General features: G+C 39.8%; 2 protein-coding genes across 5 annotated transcripts in view; one reads left to right on the top strand and one right to left on the bottom strand.

The window, feature by feature from the left end:
- BTAF1 (B-TFIID TATA-box binding protein associated factor 1) overlaps window positions 1–1203 on the bottom strand; it is a 105970-nt gene extending 104767 nt beyond the window's left edge. For all 3 annotated transcript variants that reach the window (XM_017894701.1, XM_017894702.1, XM_017894703.1), the window contains exon 1: window positions 881–1203. The gene's annotated coding sequence lies outside the window, so the exon portion shown is untranslated. The remainder of the gene's footprint in view (window positions 1–880) is intronic.
- Window positions 1204–1253: 50 nt separating this feature from the next.
- Window positions 1254–17023, top strand: FGFBP3 (fibroblast growth factor binding protein 3). Of its 2 annotated transcripts, none has more exons than XM_017894710.1 (3): window positions 1254–1346; window positions 15298–15377; window positions 15728–17023. In XM_017894710.1, exon 3 carries the CDS (start codon window positions 15805–15807, stop codon window positions 16591–16593), a length of 789 nt encoding a protein of 262 aa, XP_017750199.1. In that variant the 5' UTR covers window positions 1254–1346; window positions 15298–15377; window positions 15728–15804; the 3' UTR covers window positions 16594–17023. The 2 variants fall into 2 exon arrangements, with proteins under 2 accessions (XP_017750199.1, XP_017750198.1); XM_017894709.1 differs by having other exon boundaries at window positions 1283–1346; window positions 15138–15377.
- Window positions 17024–20047: the final 3024 nt, after the last annotated feature.

Raw genomic sequence — 20047 nt, 5'->3', positions numbered from 1 at the left:
GGTAAAAGAATCCAATTCTCATTAAAAGTTACCATATCAACTCTAAAGAACTTGGTGAATCCACCCGATTACTATCACAGAGGAACTATCCCTTAATTACATGTACACAGGGCCACCAAAATCCGCTTACAAAAGCTTTCCAACCATTCTACCACACTGGAGGAAAGAAGAATGTTTCTCCTATAGCTATACAAATAAATGTCTTGTTAGTTTTTCTATAGTTTTCCTGGGCTTTCCTGTTGACAGGCAATATTTCAAAAGAATATAAGATTTGTGATTTACCTTCCACGCCTTAGCTACGGAAAATGATGCTAATACGATAATTGGCTTAAGGTTACAACGCTGACGTTGGAATGTTTACTGCCAAACAAAAGGAGAAATTATACTTAATTTTAAAAAACATCTCAGGAAAGAACATACCGCTAAAAACGTAAATTAAAACTGTTAACATAATTAGACGGTCTCTTAGATAACAGTAATTCAGGTTTCCCCTCCATCGACAGTAACTACCAAGTTTTCCCATGAAATGGAGGTTAGGGACCAGCCTTAGAATACTGAGAAAGATAAGAGACTTACTCTCCTAGAACCGAAAGAGGGAAGAGAAACCAGAGAACAGAAACATGGTGAGGAAACAGAAAAAACAGCTCTAACGTGCTAAGGGGTCTATTTAACAAGAAAAAGGCATTACTGAACCGATTCACCCAGGAGTAACCCGAGCCCAAAGCCCCGCCGACCACGGGGCGAACTCCGAAGTCTACTGAAGAAAGCGCCAGAGCCCAGTGACAATGAGAACCGCTCTTCTCTAGCAGTAGGGGCTCTGAGAGGAGACCGTGCCTTGCCTGAGTCGCCTTTCAGTTCGCTTGTCTGGAGCAAGACCCACCTGGAGACCGCCATGGCCGGGTGCCGGCGGTTCGGAGCTCCCCGCGACCTACGCGCCGCGCAGCTGAGGCGCTAGTTTCCAGAAAGCTGAGAGGCGCAGGCCCAGGCCGCGGAGCACAGGAGAGCGGCCGGTGCGGCGTGGAGCGTTCCAGCGCAGGCCCTCGGGCATCTGCCCTGCCGCCTACCCGAGCTCGTCCCCGCGGCGGCCGGACAGCAGGGGTCCAAGACTGTAGCGGAGGCGGCAGTCCTCCGACCCGCACGACTTCAAACCCGGTACCCCCAGCTCCGCTCTTTGCTGACGCGGGCGTCGGCACGCAGAACTGAGCGTCAGCGCGCCGGAAGTGACGTAAGCTCATCGACCAGGGCTCCGCTCGGCGCGAGCGCGTTGGGTTTGGTGGCACGCGCCTAAATAAAAGCGCTTTGTGCTGATACGGAGATGATGTCTAGCCTTAAGACTAGGGAAGGAGGTAAAATAAGGGTCCCCTTATTAAACAGAGAAGGAAAAAGTCGATTTAGTCCAAGTCCTGGAACTTCAAAACCTTGGTTTCTAATTCCATACCACCCAGATTCTGCTTCCCATCAGACTGCTTCTAGGAAGCAAGATCAGAAGGACCTTAAGATGGGCTTGTCCAGGTGGTGAAGCCAGTGGGAGGAGTGAAAGCCAGAAGTCGCTATGACGCTGAAGAAATGGCTCAGATGTTTGTCATTGTTTGCCAGAAGTTCTGCCTAGGTATTGGAGAGGTCTTCTGACCAACGATTTTGCCAAGTTAGATTTCTCAATTGTTTGTGTTGTTTGTACCATCATTTTCTCAGCCAGCCAGATTTGAAAACTACTAATCTTAAATTTTTGTTCTTTTGGGGGACTTATCTGGCTTTTCAATAGTTTTAAGTTCATTAGGCTTTTAAACACTTATGCCAGGCCGTTGTCATCTTACACTTGATTTGTTGTTGTTGTTGTTGTTGTTGTTGTTGTTACTCGAGTTTCGCTCTGTCGCCCAGGCTGGAGTGCAGTGGCGCGATCTCGGCTCACTGCCAACCTCCGCCTCCCGGGTTCAAGCGATTCTAAATGTGCCTCAACCTCCCGAGTAGCTAGGAGGCACAAGGGCCCTACGCCTGGCCAATTTTTTTGTATTTTTTAGTAGAGACGGAGTTTCGCCATGTTGGCCAGGCTGGTCTCCTACTCCTGGCCTCAAGTGATCCGCCCGTCTCAGCCTCCCGAAGTGCTGGGATTACAGGTGTGAGCCACTGCGCCTGGCCCTTAAACTTGATTTTTATGCTAGTAGTCAAAATAATATTTCTCCAATTTTCAAGTCAGCCCATTTTATAGGCCACCAACAGATTAATGTTCAAAAAAACCTCACTGCTTTTTATCATGTGGCTCCTATGCTTATAAAGCAGGTCCATTGGCTTCTCATTACCTGAAGAGGCTACGTCTCAATCCTTGAGTCTGTTTTTCATCTGTAAAATGAGGCTAATGAGAAGTACTGCAGAAGATTGTGGGAATAAAATTAGGTCATGAATCTAGAAGAGCTTACAAGAACTTTGTAAACCATAAAGTAGCATATATGTATGTAAAGAGAAAGAAACTAACAAGTACCTGCTCTGTGCTGGGCACATGACATGCATTATCCATATAATTTGTAGGGAAACCCTGAAAAGTTACTTTTAATCTTCGTGGACAAAGAAACTAAGCTCAGAAAGGTTAAGTAATTTGCCTCAAGATCCAAGCTAGTGATAATATTTATTGTCCAGTCATTCAGCAAATGTTTGTCATCTCTCTGTATCAGAAACTATGCTTGGCGGTGTTTATACTATTGAAATCTAATCAAGTTGATGTTCGACATATCTTTACATTTTCACTTTAGTCACATACCTGCCTCATCAGTTTATCTCCTACCATTCAATAACAAGCAGATGCTTTTTACTGATTGTGTACAACATGCATTTAGCCAAAATTAAGCACCTACCATATGAGAGATTGGAACTTCTGAAGAAACCAGAACAGACAAGGTGCCTACTCTGGTTAAATTTACATTCAAATGAAAGGAAAAAGAAAATAAACAGATCAACACTGAAAATATATTTATGTGCTACGTAAAGAGAATGATGGGATTAATGGTATGATTAAAGACCTCCTCTTACTGCGTAAATCAGGGAAAAACAGGATTAGCTTAAGCTGAGCCCTAAATGACAAGAGGTAGGTAAATGTGTGACAGTCTGGGAGCCTTCCAGGAAGAGGGTATACGTAGTGCAAAGGTGTAAGAGAAGTCTGCTCTGTTGGGAAATCAGATAGGAGAAGTAGAAAGGGGTCATGGTAAGGAATTTGGACTTTATATGAAGTAGAAAGTCATAGAGTTTTAAGCAAGTAAGTAAAATATCTGAGTTATATTTTTTAAATCTTTTTAATTTTAGATAATTGAATATGTAATCTAAATGGCATTAGAAGAGAGGAAAGGACTGGTGGTGTAGATTTGTAAAGGATGGTGTTATAATCAAATACATTGATATTGGACTGGCTTGTTTGTAAATCCTTTCTCACCACAGTTAATCGCAGTGTCTTGAGGGGGAATTTTAAAACCTCTCTAAACTTCATCTGGGAAATGAGGATAATAATAGTACTCATAGGGTTGTGGTGATGATTACATTAATGCACATAAAACGTTTAACCAAGTGACTGCCACAAGAAGCCCTCAAAAATATTATTAACTACGTTGCTTATTGTTTTTGTTAACAATGAAACCTTGAGTAAGTAGCAACTTCTAGTCTCAATTTATTCAGCTGTGAAATGGGGATAATGATAGTTCCAGTTCACCACCCTTATCTATACTAGTTCATCACCCCTGCCAGATGGTTTTCTGAGTTAAGAATTATTTAGGTTTTGAAAAGTAATCCAACGATTATACCTTGTATTATGCAACACCCCAACAGCTTCTAGGGCAGTACTCTATAATCAAATATATTTATAGAGCTGCAGCAAAATGTATGACTAACCATACTAAGAGGAATAAGTAAAAGACTATAGATATATGCCAGTTCAGGCCAGGATTTGCTGCCAAATATATATTTTTGAGATGGCGTCTTGCTATGTTGCCCAGGCTGGTCTTGAACACCTGGGCTCAAGCAGTCCTCCTATCTCAGCCTCATGAGTAGCTGGGACTATAGGTGAGTTTTTAAAAGTGTGGTTTTCAGACCATTTTCAATTTCAGAATTGTAAATAATAGATCATGAACCTGTACTTATAGAATCATCATAAGAAAGAAATGAGTTCATACATGATACACTTAGAAAATACTAAGTATTAGCCAGGCGTGATAGATCATGCCTGTCATCCCAGCACATTGAGAGGCTAATGTGGGAAGATCGCTTGAGCCCAGGAGTTCGAGACCAACCTGGGCAACATAGGGAGACCTCATCTCTACAAAAAAAAAAAAAAAAAAAAAAAATTTAAATTAGCCAGCTGTTGGTGGCATGTGCCTATAATCTCAGCTACTCAGGAGGCTGAGGTGGGAGGATCCCTTGAGCCCAGGAACTTGAGGCAGCAGTAAGCCATGATCATGCTACTGTACTCTAGCCTGGGTGACAGAGGGAGACCCTGTTTCAAAGAAAAGACAAGACTAAGTATTAAATAAATATTAACTATTATGATTAACTATTTTAGTTATTATTATTTATAATAATAACAATATATACCATTAAGTGAACAAATATTCACATTATGGGAGTTAAGGAGAAGCGATAATGAAAAAGAAAGCTTATTAAGTGAAATTATTGCTTTAAAAAACCTTTCAAGTCATGGGACAGATATAGAGAGGCAGATTCATAGAACTGAAAGATCCCCCAATAAATACAGCCCAAAGACATCCTCACCAAGGCACATGATAATCACACTGTCAAAATTTAAAGAAAAATAAAGAATTTTAAAACCAGCAAGAGAAAAGTGTCAAGTCACATATATGGGAATCTCCATTAGACTACCAGTGGATTTCTCAGGAGAAACCTTATAGGCCAAGAAAGAATCAGATTATATACTCAAAGTGCTGAAAGGAAAACAAAAACAAAAAAACTGTCAGCCAAGAATACCACACCCAACAAAGCTGACCTTCAGAAATGAAGAAGAAATAAAGTTTTTCCCAAACAAGCAAAAGCTGAAGAAACTCATCACTACTAGGCCTGCCCTACAAGAAATGCCTAATAGATGTTTATTTCTTTTCTTTCTTTCCTCTTTCTTTTCTTTTCTTTTCTTTCTTTCTTTCTTTCTTTTCTTTCTTTCTCTCTTTCTCTGTCTCTCTCTCTCTCTCTCTCTCTCTTTCTTTCTTTCCTTTTTTTTGCTTTTTCTTTGATGTCTTGCTCTTGTCCCCCAGGCTGGAGTGCAATGGTGCAATCCTGGCTCACTGCAACCTCCGCCTCCTGGGTTCAAGCAATTCTCCTGCCTCAGCCTCCCGAGTAGCTAGGATTACAGGCAACTGCCACCACACCTGGCTAATTTTTGCATTTTTAGTAGAGACGGGGTTTCACCATGTTGCCCGGGCTGGTCTCGAACTCCTGACCTCAGGTGATCCACCTGCCTCGGCCTCCCAAAGTGCTGGGCTTTCTTGCTTTCTTCCTTTCTTCATTCCTTCTTTTCTTTTCTCTTCTCTTTTTCTCTTCTCTTTTTCTCTTTCTTTCTTTCTTTTATTGACAGGGTCTTGCTTTGTTGCTGGAATTCAGTGGCACAATCATGACTCACTGCCACCTTGAATTCCTCCCAAGTAGATGGAACTATAGGCATGTACCACTGTGCCCAGCTAATATTTATTTCTTTCTTTATTGTAGAGATGGAGTCTTGACATCTTGCTTAGGCTGGTCTCAAACTTCTGGACTCCAGTGATCCTCCTGTCTTGGCCTCCCAAAGTGTTAAGATTATAGGTATGAGCCACCATGCCCAGCCATGGAGTTCTAGTATAAACAAAAGGATGATAATAATTATCATGAATACATATGAAAGTATAAAACTCACTAGTAGAGATAAGTATGTAGATAAACCCAAAATACTCCAATGCTGTACTGGTGGTATGTGAATTATACATATCTCTAGTAGAAAGGTCAAAAGTCAAAAGGATAAAAAAAATAACAAAAGCTACAATAAATTGTTAAATAATATACAATATAAAAAGGTGTAAATTGTGACATCAAAAACACAAATTGTGTAGCTGGGCATGGCATGTGCCTGTAAACTCAGCAACTCAGGAGGCTGTGGTGGGAGGATCATTTGAGCCTAGAAGTTCAAGATCAGTCTAGACAATGTAGCAAGACCTTGTCTCTAAAAAAAAAAAAAAAGAAAAGAAAGAAGAAAAAAACCCACAGTATGTAGAGGAGAAAAGTCTAGAGTTTTTGCATGCAACAGATGTTATCAGCTAAAAACAGTTGACTATAACTATAAGATGTTTTACGTAAGCCTCATGATAACCATAGCAGTTATGCGAACAATAAAGAGAAAGAAAACAAATCTTAGAATCTCTTAGTACAGAGGATTATCAAATTTTTTTAATTAAAGAGAAATAAACAAAGGTGCTACAAAACAACCGGATATAAAATAACAAAGTAAAAATAGTAAGTCCTTCCTTTAATAATAATCTTGAATGTAGTTGGACTAAATTCCCCAGTCAACAGACATAGAGTTGCTAAATATATTTTTAAAATAAGATCCAACTATATGCTCTCTAGAGGAGACCAAATTAAGCCTTAAGGATACACACAGGCTGAAAGTAAAGAGATGAAAGAAGGTATTCTATGCAAATGGTAACCAAAAAAGAGCAGGGAGGCCAGGCATAGTGGTTCACACCTGCAATCCCAGTATTTTGGAAGGCCAAGGTGGGAGGCTCACTTGAGCCCAGGAGTTGGAGCCCAGCCTGGGCATTGTAGGGAGACCTCACCACTACAAAAATATTTAAAATTTAACCAAGCGTGGTGGCATGCACCTGTAGTTCCAGCTACTCAGGAGCCTGAGGCAGGGGGATTACTTGAGCCCCGGAGGTCAAGGCTGTGGTAAGCAATGTTTGTGCCACTGCACTCCAGCCTGGAAAACAGAATGAGACCCTGTCTCAAAAAAAAAAAAAAAAAAAAAAAAAGCAGAGGTTGCTATACTTATGTCTGATAAAATAGACTTTGAGTCAAATCCTGTCACAAGAGACAAAGATGGTCATTATTTAATGATAAAGGGGTCAATCCATCAAGAGGAAAATATATATGAACCTAACATTGGAATACTTAAATACATAAAGCAAATATTAATGAACATAAAGGGTCAAATAGACAGCAATACAATAATAGTAGGAGACTTTGATATCCCACTTTCAATGATTGATAGAGCAACTGAACAGAAAATTAATAAGGAAATACTGGACTTGAATTGCACTTTTGGCCAAATGAACCTCACAGATACACACAGAACTTTCCACCCAACAGCAGCAGAATACACATTTTTTCTCTAGTGTACATGGAACATTCTCCAGGATAGAGCATATGTTAAGCCACAAAACTAGTCTTAACAAGCTTATAAAGTCATATCTAGTATTTTTTTCAGACCATAGAGGTATGAAACTAGAAATCAATAACAGAAGGAATCTTTAAAAATTCACAAATATGTGGAAATTAAGCAACATGCTCTTGAGCAATCAATGGATCAAAGAAGAAATCAAAAGGTAAATTTACAAAAAGCTTGAGGCAAATAACAATGGAAACATAACACATCTGCAGCAAAAGCAGTTCTAAGAGAGAAGTTTATAGCAACAAACGCCTACATTAAAAAAGAAGAACACATATCGTTTAACATTATGCCTCAAGGAACTAGAAAAAGAAGCATAAACTAAACCCAAAATTAACAGAAGGGAGGAAACAATGAAATCAGAACAGAAATAAAACAAATAGAGAACAGAAAAACCATAGAAAGAATAAAACTAAGAGTTGGTTTTTTTGAACAAATAAATAAAATTGATAAATCATCTAAGAGAAAAAGAGAAGACTCAAAAAATCAAAGTGAAGAAATTACAACCAATGTCTCAGAAATAAAAAAACAAGATTATAAGGGACTATTATGAATAAGTATATGCCAATAAATTGGATAACCTAGAAAAAATGGATAAATTTCTAGAAAAATACAAGCTACCAAGATTGAGCCAGGAAGAAATAGAAAGCATGAGCCGACTAATAACAAATAAAGAGATTGAAGTAGTAATAAAAAACCGGGAGCAGTGGCTCACGCCTGTAATCCCAACACTTTGGGAGGCCAAGGCGGGCAGATCACCTGAGGTGAGGAGTTCAAGACCAGCCTGGCCAACATGGCGAAAACCCATCTCTACTAGAAATACAAAAATTATCTGGGCCTGGTGGTGGGTGCCTGTAATCCCAGCTACTTAGGAGGCTGAGGCACAAGAATTGCTTGAACCTGTGAAGCTGGGGTTGCTGTGAGCCAAGTTAGCCAATGCAGTGAGCCAGTGCACTCCACCCTGGACGACAGAGCAAGACTCCATCTCAAAAAAAACAAGAAACGCCACATGTGGTGGCTCACGCCTATAATTCCAGCACTTTGGGAGGCCAAGGCAGGCAGATTACCTGAGGTCGGGAGTTCAAGACCAGTCTGACCGTCATGGAGAAACCCCGTCTCTACTAAAAATACAAAATTAGCCGGGCATGGTGGCGCATGTCTGTAATCCCAGCTACGTGGGAGGCTGAGGCGGGAGAATCGCTTGAACCTGGGAGGCGGAGGTTGCGGTGAACCGAGATTGCACCATTGCACTCCAGCCTGGGCAACAACAGCGAAACTCTGTCTTTAAAAAAAAAAAAAAAAAAAACAAGAAACAAAAAAATAAAAAACTGCCCAATAAAGCTGAGGGAATATTTCCAAATAAACTTTGTGAGGCCATCTTCGCTTTGATACCTAAGTGAAAGACATCACAAGAAAAGAAAACTAGAGGACAATCTCTCTGATGAATATTAATACAAAAATTCTCAATAAGATATTAGCAAGCTGAATTTAACAATACATAAAAAAGATTATACATCATGACCAAATGAGAATTATCCTAGCCATACAAGTCTGGTGTAACATGCTTATCAATCAATGTGATAGATTTAACAAAATGAAAGATAAAAACTACATGATCATCTCAATCGATTTGGGAAAAGCATTCAATAAAGTCCAACATTTCTTCTTGATAAAAACTTACAGTAATTTAGGTATAGAAGGAAAGTTCCTCAATGTAATAAAAGCCATTTATGAAAAACCCACAGCTAGCATATGTTAGTTCCTCATATAATCAATGGGGAAATATTGAAAGCTTTTCCTCTGAGATGTAGTAAAAGACAAAGGCAAGGATGCCCAGTCTCACCACTTCTGTGTAACACAGTACGAGAAGTACTACCAAGAGCATACAGACAAGAAAAATAAAAAGCATCCAAATTATAAAAGAAGTAAAATTATCTCTATTACAGATGACATTATCTTATTTTTTAAAACTTTAAAGATTTCACAAAAACCTATTAGAACCACTAAATGAATTGAGTAGTTTCAGAATACAAAATGAACATACAAAATCAGTAGCATTTTATACACATAATGACCTAACAGAAAAGAACGCAAGAAAACAATCCCATTTATGGTAGGAAAAAGTAAAATAAAATAAAATAAAATACTTAGGAATAAATTTAACCGAGGTATAAAAATTACACTGAAAACTGTAAAACATTGATGAAAGAAATTGAAGAAAACACAGATAAATGGAAAGCTACCCCATGCTCATGGATTGGAAGCATTAATATTGTTAAAATATCCATAGTACCTAAAGCAATATACAGATTCAACACAATCCCTACAAAAATCCCAATGTGATTCTTCACAGAAATGGAAAAGCAATCCTAAAATTTGTATGGAAACATGAAAGACCATGAATTACCAAGACAATTCCGAGAAAGAAAAACAAAGTTGGAGGCATTATACTTCCTGATTTTAAATTATATTAAAGCCTATAATCCCAGCACTTTTGGAGGTTGAGACAGGAGGATTGCTTTAGCCCAGGAGTTTGAGACGAGCCTGGGTAACATAGTGACACTGTGTCTCTACGAAAAGTAGAAAAAATTATCCAGGTGGCACATGGAATTTTATGTGGTGGCACATGTCTGTAGTCCCAGCCATTTGGGAGGCTGATGTGGGAGGATTGCTTGAGCCCAGAGTTTGAGGCTGCAGTGAGCCATGATCATGCCACTGCCTTCCAGCCTGGGCAACACAGCAAGACCCTGTCTAAAAAAAAATTATATTGTAAAGCTTTAGTAATCAAAGCAGTAATAGTACTGGCATAAAAACAGACACATAGAACAATGGAACAGAATAGAGAACCAAGAAATAAATTCAAACATATATGGTCAACTAATTTTTGACAACAGACACAATGGGAAAGGGTAGTCTCAATAGTGCTGGGAAAACTGGATTTCCATTTGCAAAAGAATGATATTTGACCATTATCTTACACTATACCAAAACATCAACTCAAAATGGATAAAGAACCTAATTGTAAGACTAGGAACTATCAAACTCCCAGAAGAGACGATAGGGGAAAATCTCCTAGACATGGGCCTTGGCAATGAGTTTTGGACATCACACCAAAAGCTCAAGCCACAAAAGCGACAATAAATAAATGGTACTACATGAAACTAGAAAGCTTCTGGACAGCCAAGGAAACAGTCAACAAATAAATGGCAGATTGGGAAAAAATATTTGTGAACCATGTATCAAATAAAGGGTTACTGTCCCAAATTTATCAAGCACTCATACAACTCAATGGTAGAGAAACAAATAACCTGATTTAAAATGGGCAAAAGACCTGAATACACATTTTCCAAAGAAAACATGAAAATCACCAACAGGTATATGAAAAGGTGCACAACATCATTTATCATCAGAGAATTGTAAATCAAAACCACTATGAGATACTACCCCACACCTGTTATGATGGCTATTACCAAAAAGTCAAAAGATAAATGTTGGCAAGGACGTGGGGAAAAGATTGTACACTCTTGGTGAGAATGTAGATTGGTACAGCCATTATGGAAAACAGTGTAGAGATTTCTAAAGAAATTAAAAATCAACTACTATATGACCCAGAAATTCCCCTTGTGGGCATATATACAAAGAAAATGAAATGACCACTTCATAAAGATATCTGCACTTTCATGTTAATTGCAGCATTATTTACAACAGCCAAGGTATGGAAACAACCTAAGTGTGTAAACAAAATGTGGTATATACATACAATGGAATATTATTCAGACTTAAAAGTGAAATAAATTCAGACACATGCTATAACACAGATAAACCTTGAAGACATTGTGTTAAGTGAAGTAAGCCAATCACAAAGGACAAATACTGTAGGATTACACTTACCATAAGATACCTAGAGTAGTCAAATTCATAGAGACAGAAAGTAGAATGATGGTTGCCAGGGCCTGGGGGAAGGGAGGAATGGGTACAGGGTTTCAATTTTGGAGGACAAAGAAAAGTTCTGGAGATGGATAGCTATAAAGGTTGCATAACAGTGTGAATCTTTTTAATGTCACCAAAGAGTACACCTAAAAATAGTTAAAATGACAAATTTTATGTTATGCATATTATGCCACAATTTAAAAAAAATAACTTCCCTTTTCTGCTACTGCATAATATGTCTATGTGCCCTTACTTTTTACTCTGGGAACAATGTTTGTGACAGCAAAACATGGTCTCTGGAGTATCTCTTAATTACAGCTGTTCAGATAATAATTTTTTTATTGTAATTAGAGCATTATGCCACAAGATGTCATTCTTTCATTTAAAAATGGTACCAATTCAGTTCAGTAGTTAAAAAAAAAAAAAAGGAATGCCAAGGCAACAGACAAAAGCCTGTGACTACTCATCCATGCTTCACACATACAAAGACAGTTTTCTGGGAAAGAAAGGGCTTCCATGTGTGAAATGTATTAATTAACTACTCTTATTTGTGAAATATGTTAATGTTTCTAATCTTCATAGGTACAAATTGGTTTTCATTATAAGTTGAATTGGTGTAATTAATTTTTATTTTTTTATTTTTATTTATTTTATTTTTTTTGAGAAAGAGTCTTGCTCTGTTGCCTAGGCTGGAGTGCAGTGGTATGATCTCGGCTCACTGCAAGCTCTGCCTCCCGGATTCAAGTGATTCTCCTGCCTCAGCCTCCCGAGTAGCTGGGATTACAGGCATGCACCACCACGCCCAGCTAATTTTTGTATTTTTAATAGAGACGGGGTTTTGCCATGTTGGCCAGGCTGGTCTCGAACTCCTGACGTCAAGTGATCCACCCGCCTTGGCTTCCCAAAGTGATGGGATTACAGGTGTGAGCCACCATGCCCAGCCTGAATTGGTATAATTAAGACATAACTAATAGTGAAATACAAAGACGAAACATAAAGATCACTGATCACTGAAAGATGTTAGTGGTTTTATCACTAAATGATGTGTGACCCTGGACAAGTTATTTAGTTTCCTCTGATGTTACCAGAGTGATAAAAACTTCCTTTCGGAAGTCAATATACATTACTATATGTTTAATATATACTACTATATATTTAAACACATTCTTCTAATTCTAAAGTATTTTGGTTTTTATAGTAATGAAACTATGATTGTTGAAATATAATACTAATAGGAGTTCAGTAATAGAAAATGCTATATGCAAGAGTACATTAGGAAATATAATAAGAATTCCTGATATCTTGGGGAAGTAGTTATGGAAAATGTTGACTTGTCTAAATAATTACAGTCAGAGGTATAAACTCTTGCAATTAAAAAAATCACATTTATTAATGAGAACATTTTTAAAAGATGATGGAATATTCTGAAGTTTAAAAACAGCTTTGCTAAGGTTCATTTCTGTGTGTCACTTTGTTTTTATATAGCTATAGTATATTTAAACAATAATGCTATCTTTTATAAGGGTTTGTCTGCTTACCTATTCTTTACTCAGACATTGATGTAGACTTGTCAGATTATTCTGAGTATTGTTAACAGTGCCTTTTCGATGGATTTCACACTTTTTGGCTGTCAACTTGTGCCATATACACACAAAATTTTGTGGAAGGCAGTTTTAACTTTTTGAAGAATATCTGTCAAAGTTTAAGAAAACAAATGTATAAAATTCCATTTTTTTCCAGTGTTTAGCATTTCTAGTAAGCAGTGAGGTTTTTTGTGATGATGGCATTGTTGATAAGCTATACATGAGACTGCAGATTATATTGAATCATATTAAATGTACAAAAATAAAATATTAGATTTATATCAAATTTTCCAATTTGAACCAGTGGGGAAAATCCCGCAGAAATCAGTAAGTTTACATTTCAATTTCTATCTTATTTGACTAAGTGGACAGAGATTCTTTAAAATGTATAACCTGCCATTATGTAATTTGGTTTCATTTTATTCTACCTGTTGTGTGAGTGTAGTATATTTAATTTACTTTTTGTTACTCTTTACATACTGTTTATTTTTGTTACAGTTTTTAATTGAAGACGGACTCTTAAAATTGTATAGGACCAGTGTCTTATTAATATGATTAATATATTTAGAAAAGCCACATGAAACCCATGACAAAATGAGTGTGAATATTATTTCTAAAAATTTAGAAAATTTTATCTTTTTGCACGTATTATGTAAAATTATTTGTTTTACAATATCAAAATTTTTCATTTAAAGAAAAAAATGCCATGAAACATTTGAACTGATGAGCCACAGAACTTTAGTTGATTTTTTTTTCACTTTTTAGCATGCTAAATATACATCTGAGTTTAAATATTCTGTTTAATGGCCATTTATAAATACAAGCACTACCACTGGTCAGTTTTGTGTGATAGAATAAAAATATGTTACCTGCAGTGTAAGTACAGTACACTGTCAAATTCTTTTCCTTAGGGTGCACAGTAAATGTACAAATGGTTATAGGCCACTGTTTTGTAATATAGTACATTTCTGATCTATTATTCCTAACCTATTATAACGTTTGCAGAGAGAAAATAATTGAATTTTTCTAATAAGCTGTAAAATTATGCTAACTTCTACAAGTAGGCTTCTAAATAAAATTTTTGAAAAGTGAAAAAAAAAAAAACAGCTTTGCTTGGTCAGCACTTTCAGAGGCTGAGGCAGGTGAATCATTTGAGGTCAGGAGTTCCAGACCAGACTGGCCAACATGGTGAAACCCCATTTCCACTAAAAATACAAAAATTAGCTGGGCGTTGTGGCAGGCGCCTGTAATTCCAGCTACTCGGGAGGCTGAGGCAGGAGAATCGCTTGAACCGGGAAGGCGGAGGTTGCAGTGAGTGAGAGAGAGTGCAGTGAGTGGTGAGATAGCACCATTGCACTCCAGCCTGGGCGACAGAGTGAGCCCCCATCTCAAAACAAACAAACAAAACAAAACAAAACAAAGAAACTTCCGCACACACACAATCCCCCCCTCTACAAAAAGCAGCTTTGCTTAAATGTGACATTTTCAAGATCCAAGAACACATTCATTCTCTCTCTCTCTCTTTTTTTCTTTGTTTTTTGAGACGCAGTCTCGCTCTGTCCCCCAGGCTGGAGTGCAATGGCGCGATCTAGGCTCACTGCAACCTCCGCCTCCCGGGTTCAAGTAATTCTCCTGCCTCAGCCTCCCGAGTAGCTGGAATTACAGGAGTCTGCCACCACGCCCGGCTAATTTTTGTATTTTTAGTAGAGACGGGGTTTCACCAGGCCAGGCTGGTCTCGCATTCTTAACTATTATACCATTTCAATTGGTAATCTTACCTTGCAACTACTCTAATACAAACAATTTTTTTAAACTTCTAATTTTTGGAGGACATTTATAACTGATTTATAATACCTAAAAATAATCAAAAGCCCAAATGTCTACTCCTGGGTGAACTGCTGGGCACTATTGTATGTTAATAAACTAGGATATTTTATTTTTATTAGTAGTAACAATTATTAAGATTGAGAGTCTTAGGATAAGAAAGGCTACTGGAAATAATAGGTGAAAATATAGAACTCAGAATATGAGAAATAGAATGTAAATAATTGTGTAAAAAAGTCTAGTTTAGAATACTGAAGTTTGTTTTGTTTCATTTTACTTAACTTTTAAAACTTAGATATTTTGTTTAATTTTTATTTTTTGGATAAAAACTTGGTTAATTTTGCCTAATTACTTTAAACATTGGAAGCAAAATACAAGATTTATATTTCATGCTACAGGACAGCTTCCATCATCCATCTACAGAGAGAGAGATAGAGTGAGAAAGAAAGAGAGAGAGAGAGAGTGCGGCGGTGATAAGTCTTCCAGAGCGAGAGAAATCTGGGAGGGGCGAAGAAGGGTAGGCCTCTTCTGTTCCATTGATACCACATTCATTCACAGGAGCCGGCTAAAACAGACTACTCCCCTGTGCAGTCGTTCCCTCTACCCTAATAAGGCTTTGGCGCCTCTCCCAGAACTCGGTAAGTTCAAAGTGTAGTAAAGTGCATGTTTCCAAGGAATCATCTGAAATGATTTTGTAGATAGTTTATTGGACGTTGGAGAAGGGAGAAAACGAAGGAAAGGGTAGAGGGGGCAATTATCACGCATCGTTTTGCTATCGTATTTGCAAAGGGAAGAAAATCTCAATGCATACATGGTTTGAAAGTGATTATTTAGACAGTAAGCAGTTTCCCTAGGAAAGCTCCTCGGGGGGGTCTCCTCGCAGGCTGCAGCTTCCAGAAAGTCTGCGGAAGGGTAGTTCGCAGGTGCATGTGTCTGGGCGAAGCGCTGCGCCTAGCTCAGTTGGTGTTGTCTCTGCCTCTGTCCGCAGGTCCAGGGAATGCTCTCTGCCTGGTCCAGCCCCGACAGACGCGGTCCGAGAAGAGCGGAGCGCGGAAACCGCGGAGCATGAGTCCTCCGAGGCTGCGAGCGTCGCTGTCGCCGTCGCTGCTGCTGCTGCTGCTGCTGCTGAGTGGCAGTTGCCTGCTCGCGGCTGCTCGGAGGGAAAAGGGGGCTGCTGGCAACGTGGTGGAGCCGGTCCCCGGGCCCACGGGCGGCTCCTCGGGTCGCTTCCTCAGCCCCGAGCAGCACGCGTGCAGCTGGCAGCTCCTGCTTCCCGCCCCGGGGGCCGCAGCGGGCAGCGAGCTGGCGTTGCGCTGCCAGAGCCCGGACGGAGCACGCCACCAGTGCGCCTACCGTGGGGAGCCGCAGCGCTGCGCAGCCTACGCCGCTCGCCGCGCGCACTTCTGGAAGCAAGTGCTGGGCGGGCTGCGCAAGAAGCGGAGGCCCTGTCACGACCCCACGCCGCTCCAGGCCCGCTTGTGCGCGGGCAAGAAGGGCCACGGTGCCGAGCTGCGACTAGTGCCCCGCACGTCCCCGCCCGCACGCCCCTCCGCCACGGGATTCGCTGGGGAGTCCAAGCCCAGGGCCCGGAGCCAGGGACGGCCCCGGGAGCGTGCGCCCGGCCCAGCCGCTGGGACCCTGCCACCCCAAAGCGCACCGCCGAAAGAAAACCCCTCTGAGAGGAAGACCAACGAGGGCAAGAGGAAGGCGGCCGTGGTCCCCAACGAGGAGCGACCCATGGGGACCGGGCCCGACCCCGACGGGCTGGATGGGAACGCGGAGCTCGCGGAGACCTACTGCGCTGAGAAGTGGCACTCCCTCTGCAACTTTTTTGTCAATTTCTGGAACGGCTGAGACTGCCTGCCAGCTTAGGGAGGGATGGGGGGGGAGACGTGGGGAAGGGAAAGCTAAGGGCGTCTTAGACCGGGGACTACCATGATAGAGAATGGGGAGAAGTCCAGGTTCTCTAATGGGGCGGGGGCAAGGGTAAGGGTGGGGTGCTTGGGATAAGAGTGTAAGGGGTATGGAGAATCTCTGGGATAGCAGAGACGTTAAAAATTTTAAAGAGTCTCAGTCCTGTTTAAGAGCAGGAAAAATAATGGAAACAGGAGTACCTTAAATGTGCAAAACTGGAGACTGGGGAGAGAAATCGATGTCGAGAGAGGCTGAGAATAAGGGGGAGATAGAGTGACTAAGGTGATGTGAGTCCCATGTGGGGAGGGGGATGCAATGTTTATTGTTTAACATTTCTATTAAATGCAGCCATGAGCAATTGCCAACCTGAGTCAGGTTGAATCATGTCTTCTCACCTAATCAGCTAACAAGACTGCAGACTTCTTTCCCCTTTCTGAATTGGTATAAACTTGGATACGGCGTGGTGGGTGTCATAGATAACCTTTATAGGGACAGAAGCCTCACAGGTCAAAACTGGCTCCAGAAAAAGATTTGCAGAATGATTTCCTTTCCATTCTTTTAGAAGATCTACTTTTTTTTTTTTTTTTTTTTTTTTTTTTTTTTTTTTTTTTTTTTTTTTTTTCCCCTAAGACAGGGCCTGGCTTGCCCAGGCTGGAGTGCAGTGGCTATTCACAGATGCAATAATAGGCACTGCAGTCTCCAACTCCTGGCCTCAAGGGATCCTCACATCTTAGCTTCCAGGATAGCTAGGAGTAGCTGGGACTACAAGCATGCACCACTGCACTTCGCTTGTAAGTGCTACTTTATTTTTGTTTTTGAGACAGGGTCTTGTGTCATCCAGGCTGGAGTGCAGTGGTGCAATTATGGCTCACTGCAGCCTCGACATTCCAGTCTCAAATGATCCTCCTGCCTCAGCCTCCGGAGTAGCTCGGACTACAGGGTTGTGCCACTAGAAGTGCTACTTTTTAACAAAATGGTGACTAATGTTCTGGAACTTTCCCATTAACCTGCATTTAGAAGTGAATTATAGATGTTGAGTGTTCCAGTAAAAAGTGATTCTGTTTATATTTGATGATATTTTTAAAAATAGTTAAAATGTAAGTATGTATCTCAGAGTCATTTTGACCATTATGGAAGTTGTATCTCTCTATTTCATGTAACTAATTATTAATGTGTTTCATTTGTGTGTGATGTAATGATAGACTGTGTATGTTAGGTGCTCAATAAAAACTGTATGGTTAGATTTAAAGAACTGACAAGGCAATGGAAATTCTACCTGCATTTGATCTACTTCCAAGTACACCTTGAATTAAGTTCTTAAACACGTCTTGAATTGCTGGGAAAAGACAGAAACTAAGAAGTTGACATAAAGCAAGAGTCACAAACTGGCAGCCCTATCATTGTTCTATTTGATTTGCACCCTGGTTCTCTTTCTTTTTCCCTTCCTCCCCACTTTCCTCCCATCCATTGTTGAATCCGTGGATGCAGAGCCCATGGATATGGAGGGGCAGCTATATATATATATACACACATAGGAAAAAACATATATGTTTTTCCATTATGTATATGTGTGTGTGTGTGTGTGTGTTGCAACCACTTATTTGGGAGCTTGAAGTTAAAACCTCTTGGTCATTCCCTTCTTAACAAGGTGAGATCGCTTTATTCTGAATATTTTGGTCCTCCATTTGAAGCAAACCATTGCATACTACATTAAAACAACAACTTCATAGTCCTTGCACCCTAAACACCTATGATCTCAAGAACACAAAATTTGTTCAAAATAAATCAAAGTTAAATTCAAATTCTTCAAATAAGAGTAAGTCATTACTTTATTATTCTCTTAACTCTACAAGTTACATATGGTGACAGACTATATGTAAGTATATATTTACTTACATGGTCCCTACCTCCTGGTACTCTCACCTCTGTGTATTCCCCTCTCTTTGATTATGTGCAGGGCCTGCGAATTGCTTCTAAGCATGGTGGGTATACTGTCACCTGAAAGATGTATCTTAGTTTTCCACATTCTGCTGACTGAAAGAAAACTCTGGGTAAGTTCCAGTCTTGCTTTCAACAGGGCAAGGTTCAAGGCCAAAACAAGAGTTCCAGAAAAGGTCAAGCTAGAAGCAGAAGGGGGTCAGGCCAACCTGAGTGGAAATGAATAATGGAGGCTCTAGGGAAGAATCAGTTTCCTTGCCCTTTCCAGCTTCTAGAGCTGTCCACATTCCTTGGCCCTTGGTTTTCTTCCATCTTCGAAGCCAACAATCATCTCATTCCAACCTCTGCTTTTATCATCACATCTCCTCCTCTGACTCTCTCTTTCTTGCCTCAACTTAAAAAGACACTTATAAATACACTGGGCCCATTCAAATAATCCAGGATAATTTTTCCATTTCAAGATCAGTTGGTTAACAGACTTAATTTTATCTGCAACCTTAATTTCCCATTGAAATATAATGCAATTTATCCCAATATATTCACAGGTTCTGGGGATTAAGATGTCAACACAGGGCAGGTGTGGGAGAGGTGGGGGGTGGGGTGGAGAGTGGGAGCATTATTCTGCTTACCACAAGTGGCTACGTCCAACAACGTGAACTCCAAAACAAAGGAAAAGGATAAAGAGGGACATTATATAATGAGAGAAGGATCAACTCACAAAAAAGACAACAATCCTAACTGTGAGTGTACCTAACAGTACAACAAAATCCATGAAGCAAAAGCTGATAGAATCGAAAGGAGAAATAGATAAATTCACTATTATATCTGGAGGCTTCAACATTTCTCTTTCAGTAATAAATAGAAAAAGAAGACAGAAAATCGGTAAGAATATAAAAGACCCGAACAATACTATCAACAAACTTGGCCTAATTGGCCTTTCTGGAATACTGTATCCTGTAACAGCAGACTACACATTTTCAAGTATTCACAGGACATTCACCAATATAGATCACATTCTGGACCATAAAATGAATTGCAACATATTTAAAACAATTTAAATAATACAAAGTATGTTCTTTGACCATAAAGGATTGAAGTTAGGAATCAATGAAAGGAGATTTGGAAGTTTTCCAAATATTTAGAAATCAAGCATACTTCCAGATAATCCATGGATCAGAGAGGAAGTCATAAGGGAAATCAGAAAATATTTTGCACTGAAAAATTATTCTTCTGCCTAGAAGTTTTAAGATTCTCTTCTTTAGGTAGGATTTCATTATTTGCTACGAGATGCCACTTTTCTTTGAAATATGATAGTGTTTTCAAAATGCAGATACCCAGCCAATGAGGTCATGAAATCCATTTAGTGCATTAAAAAAAAGGACAAAAGAAAATAGAATGTAGGCCGGATGCACTGGCTCATGCCTGTACTCTCAGCACTTTGGGAGGCCGAGGCAGG

This window comes from Rhinopithecus bieti, unplaced genomic scaffold (genome assembly GCF_001698545.2).
Source record: "Rhinopithecus bieti isolate Rb0 unplaced genomic scaffold, ASM169854v2 scaffold_25740, whole genome shotgun sequence".
Taxonomy (NCBI): domain Eukaryota; kingdom Metazoa; phylum Chordata; class Mammalia; order Primates; family Cercopithecidae; genus Rhinopithecus; species Rhinopithecus bieti.
Note: the sequence above shows the minus strand (reverse complement) of the source record. Positions and strands in the feature narration are given on the sequence as shown.

What these genes read in the sequence shown, in the direction of transcription:
- FGFBP3 (XM_017894709.1), top strand. Translation starts at nt 1,316, where the DNA reads ATGATGTCTAGCCTTAAGACTAGGGAAGGAG. An exon ending in CCTTAAGACTAGGGAAGGAG is followed by an intron (nt 1,347 to 15,137) that starts GTAAAATAAGGG and finishes TTCATGCTACAG; the next exon opens with GACAGCTTCCATCATCCATC. An exon ending in GGCGCCTCTCCCAGAACTCG is followed by an intron (nt 15,378 to 15,727) that starts GTAAGTTCAAAG and finishes CTCTGTCCGCAG; the next exon opens with GTCCAGGGAATGCTCTCTGC.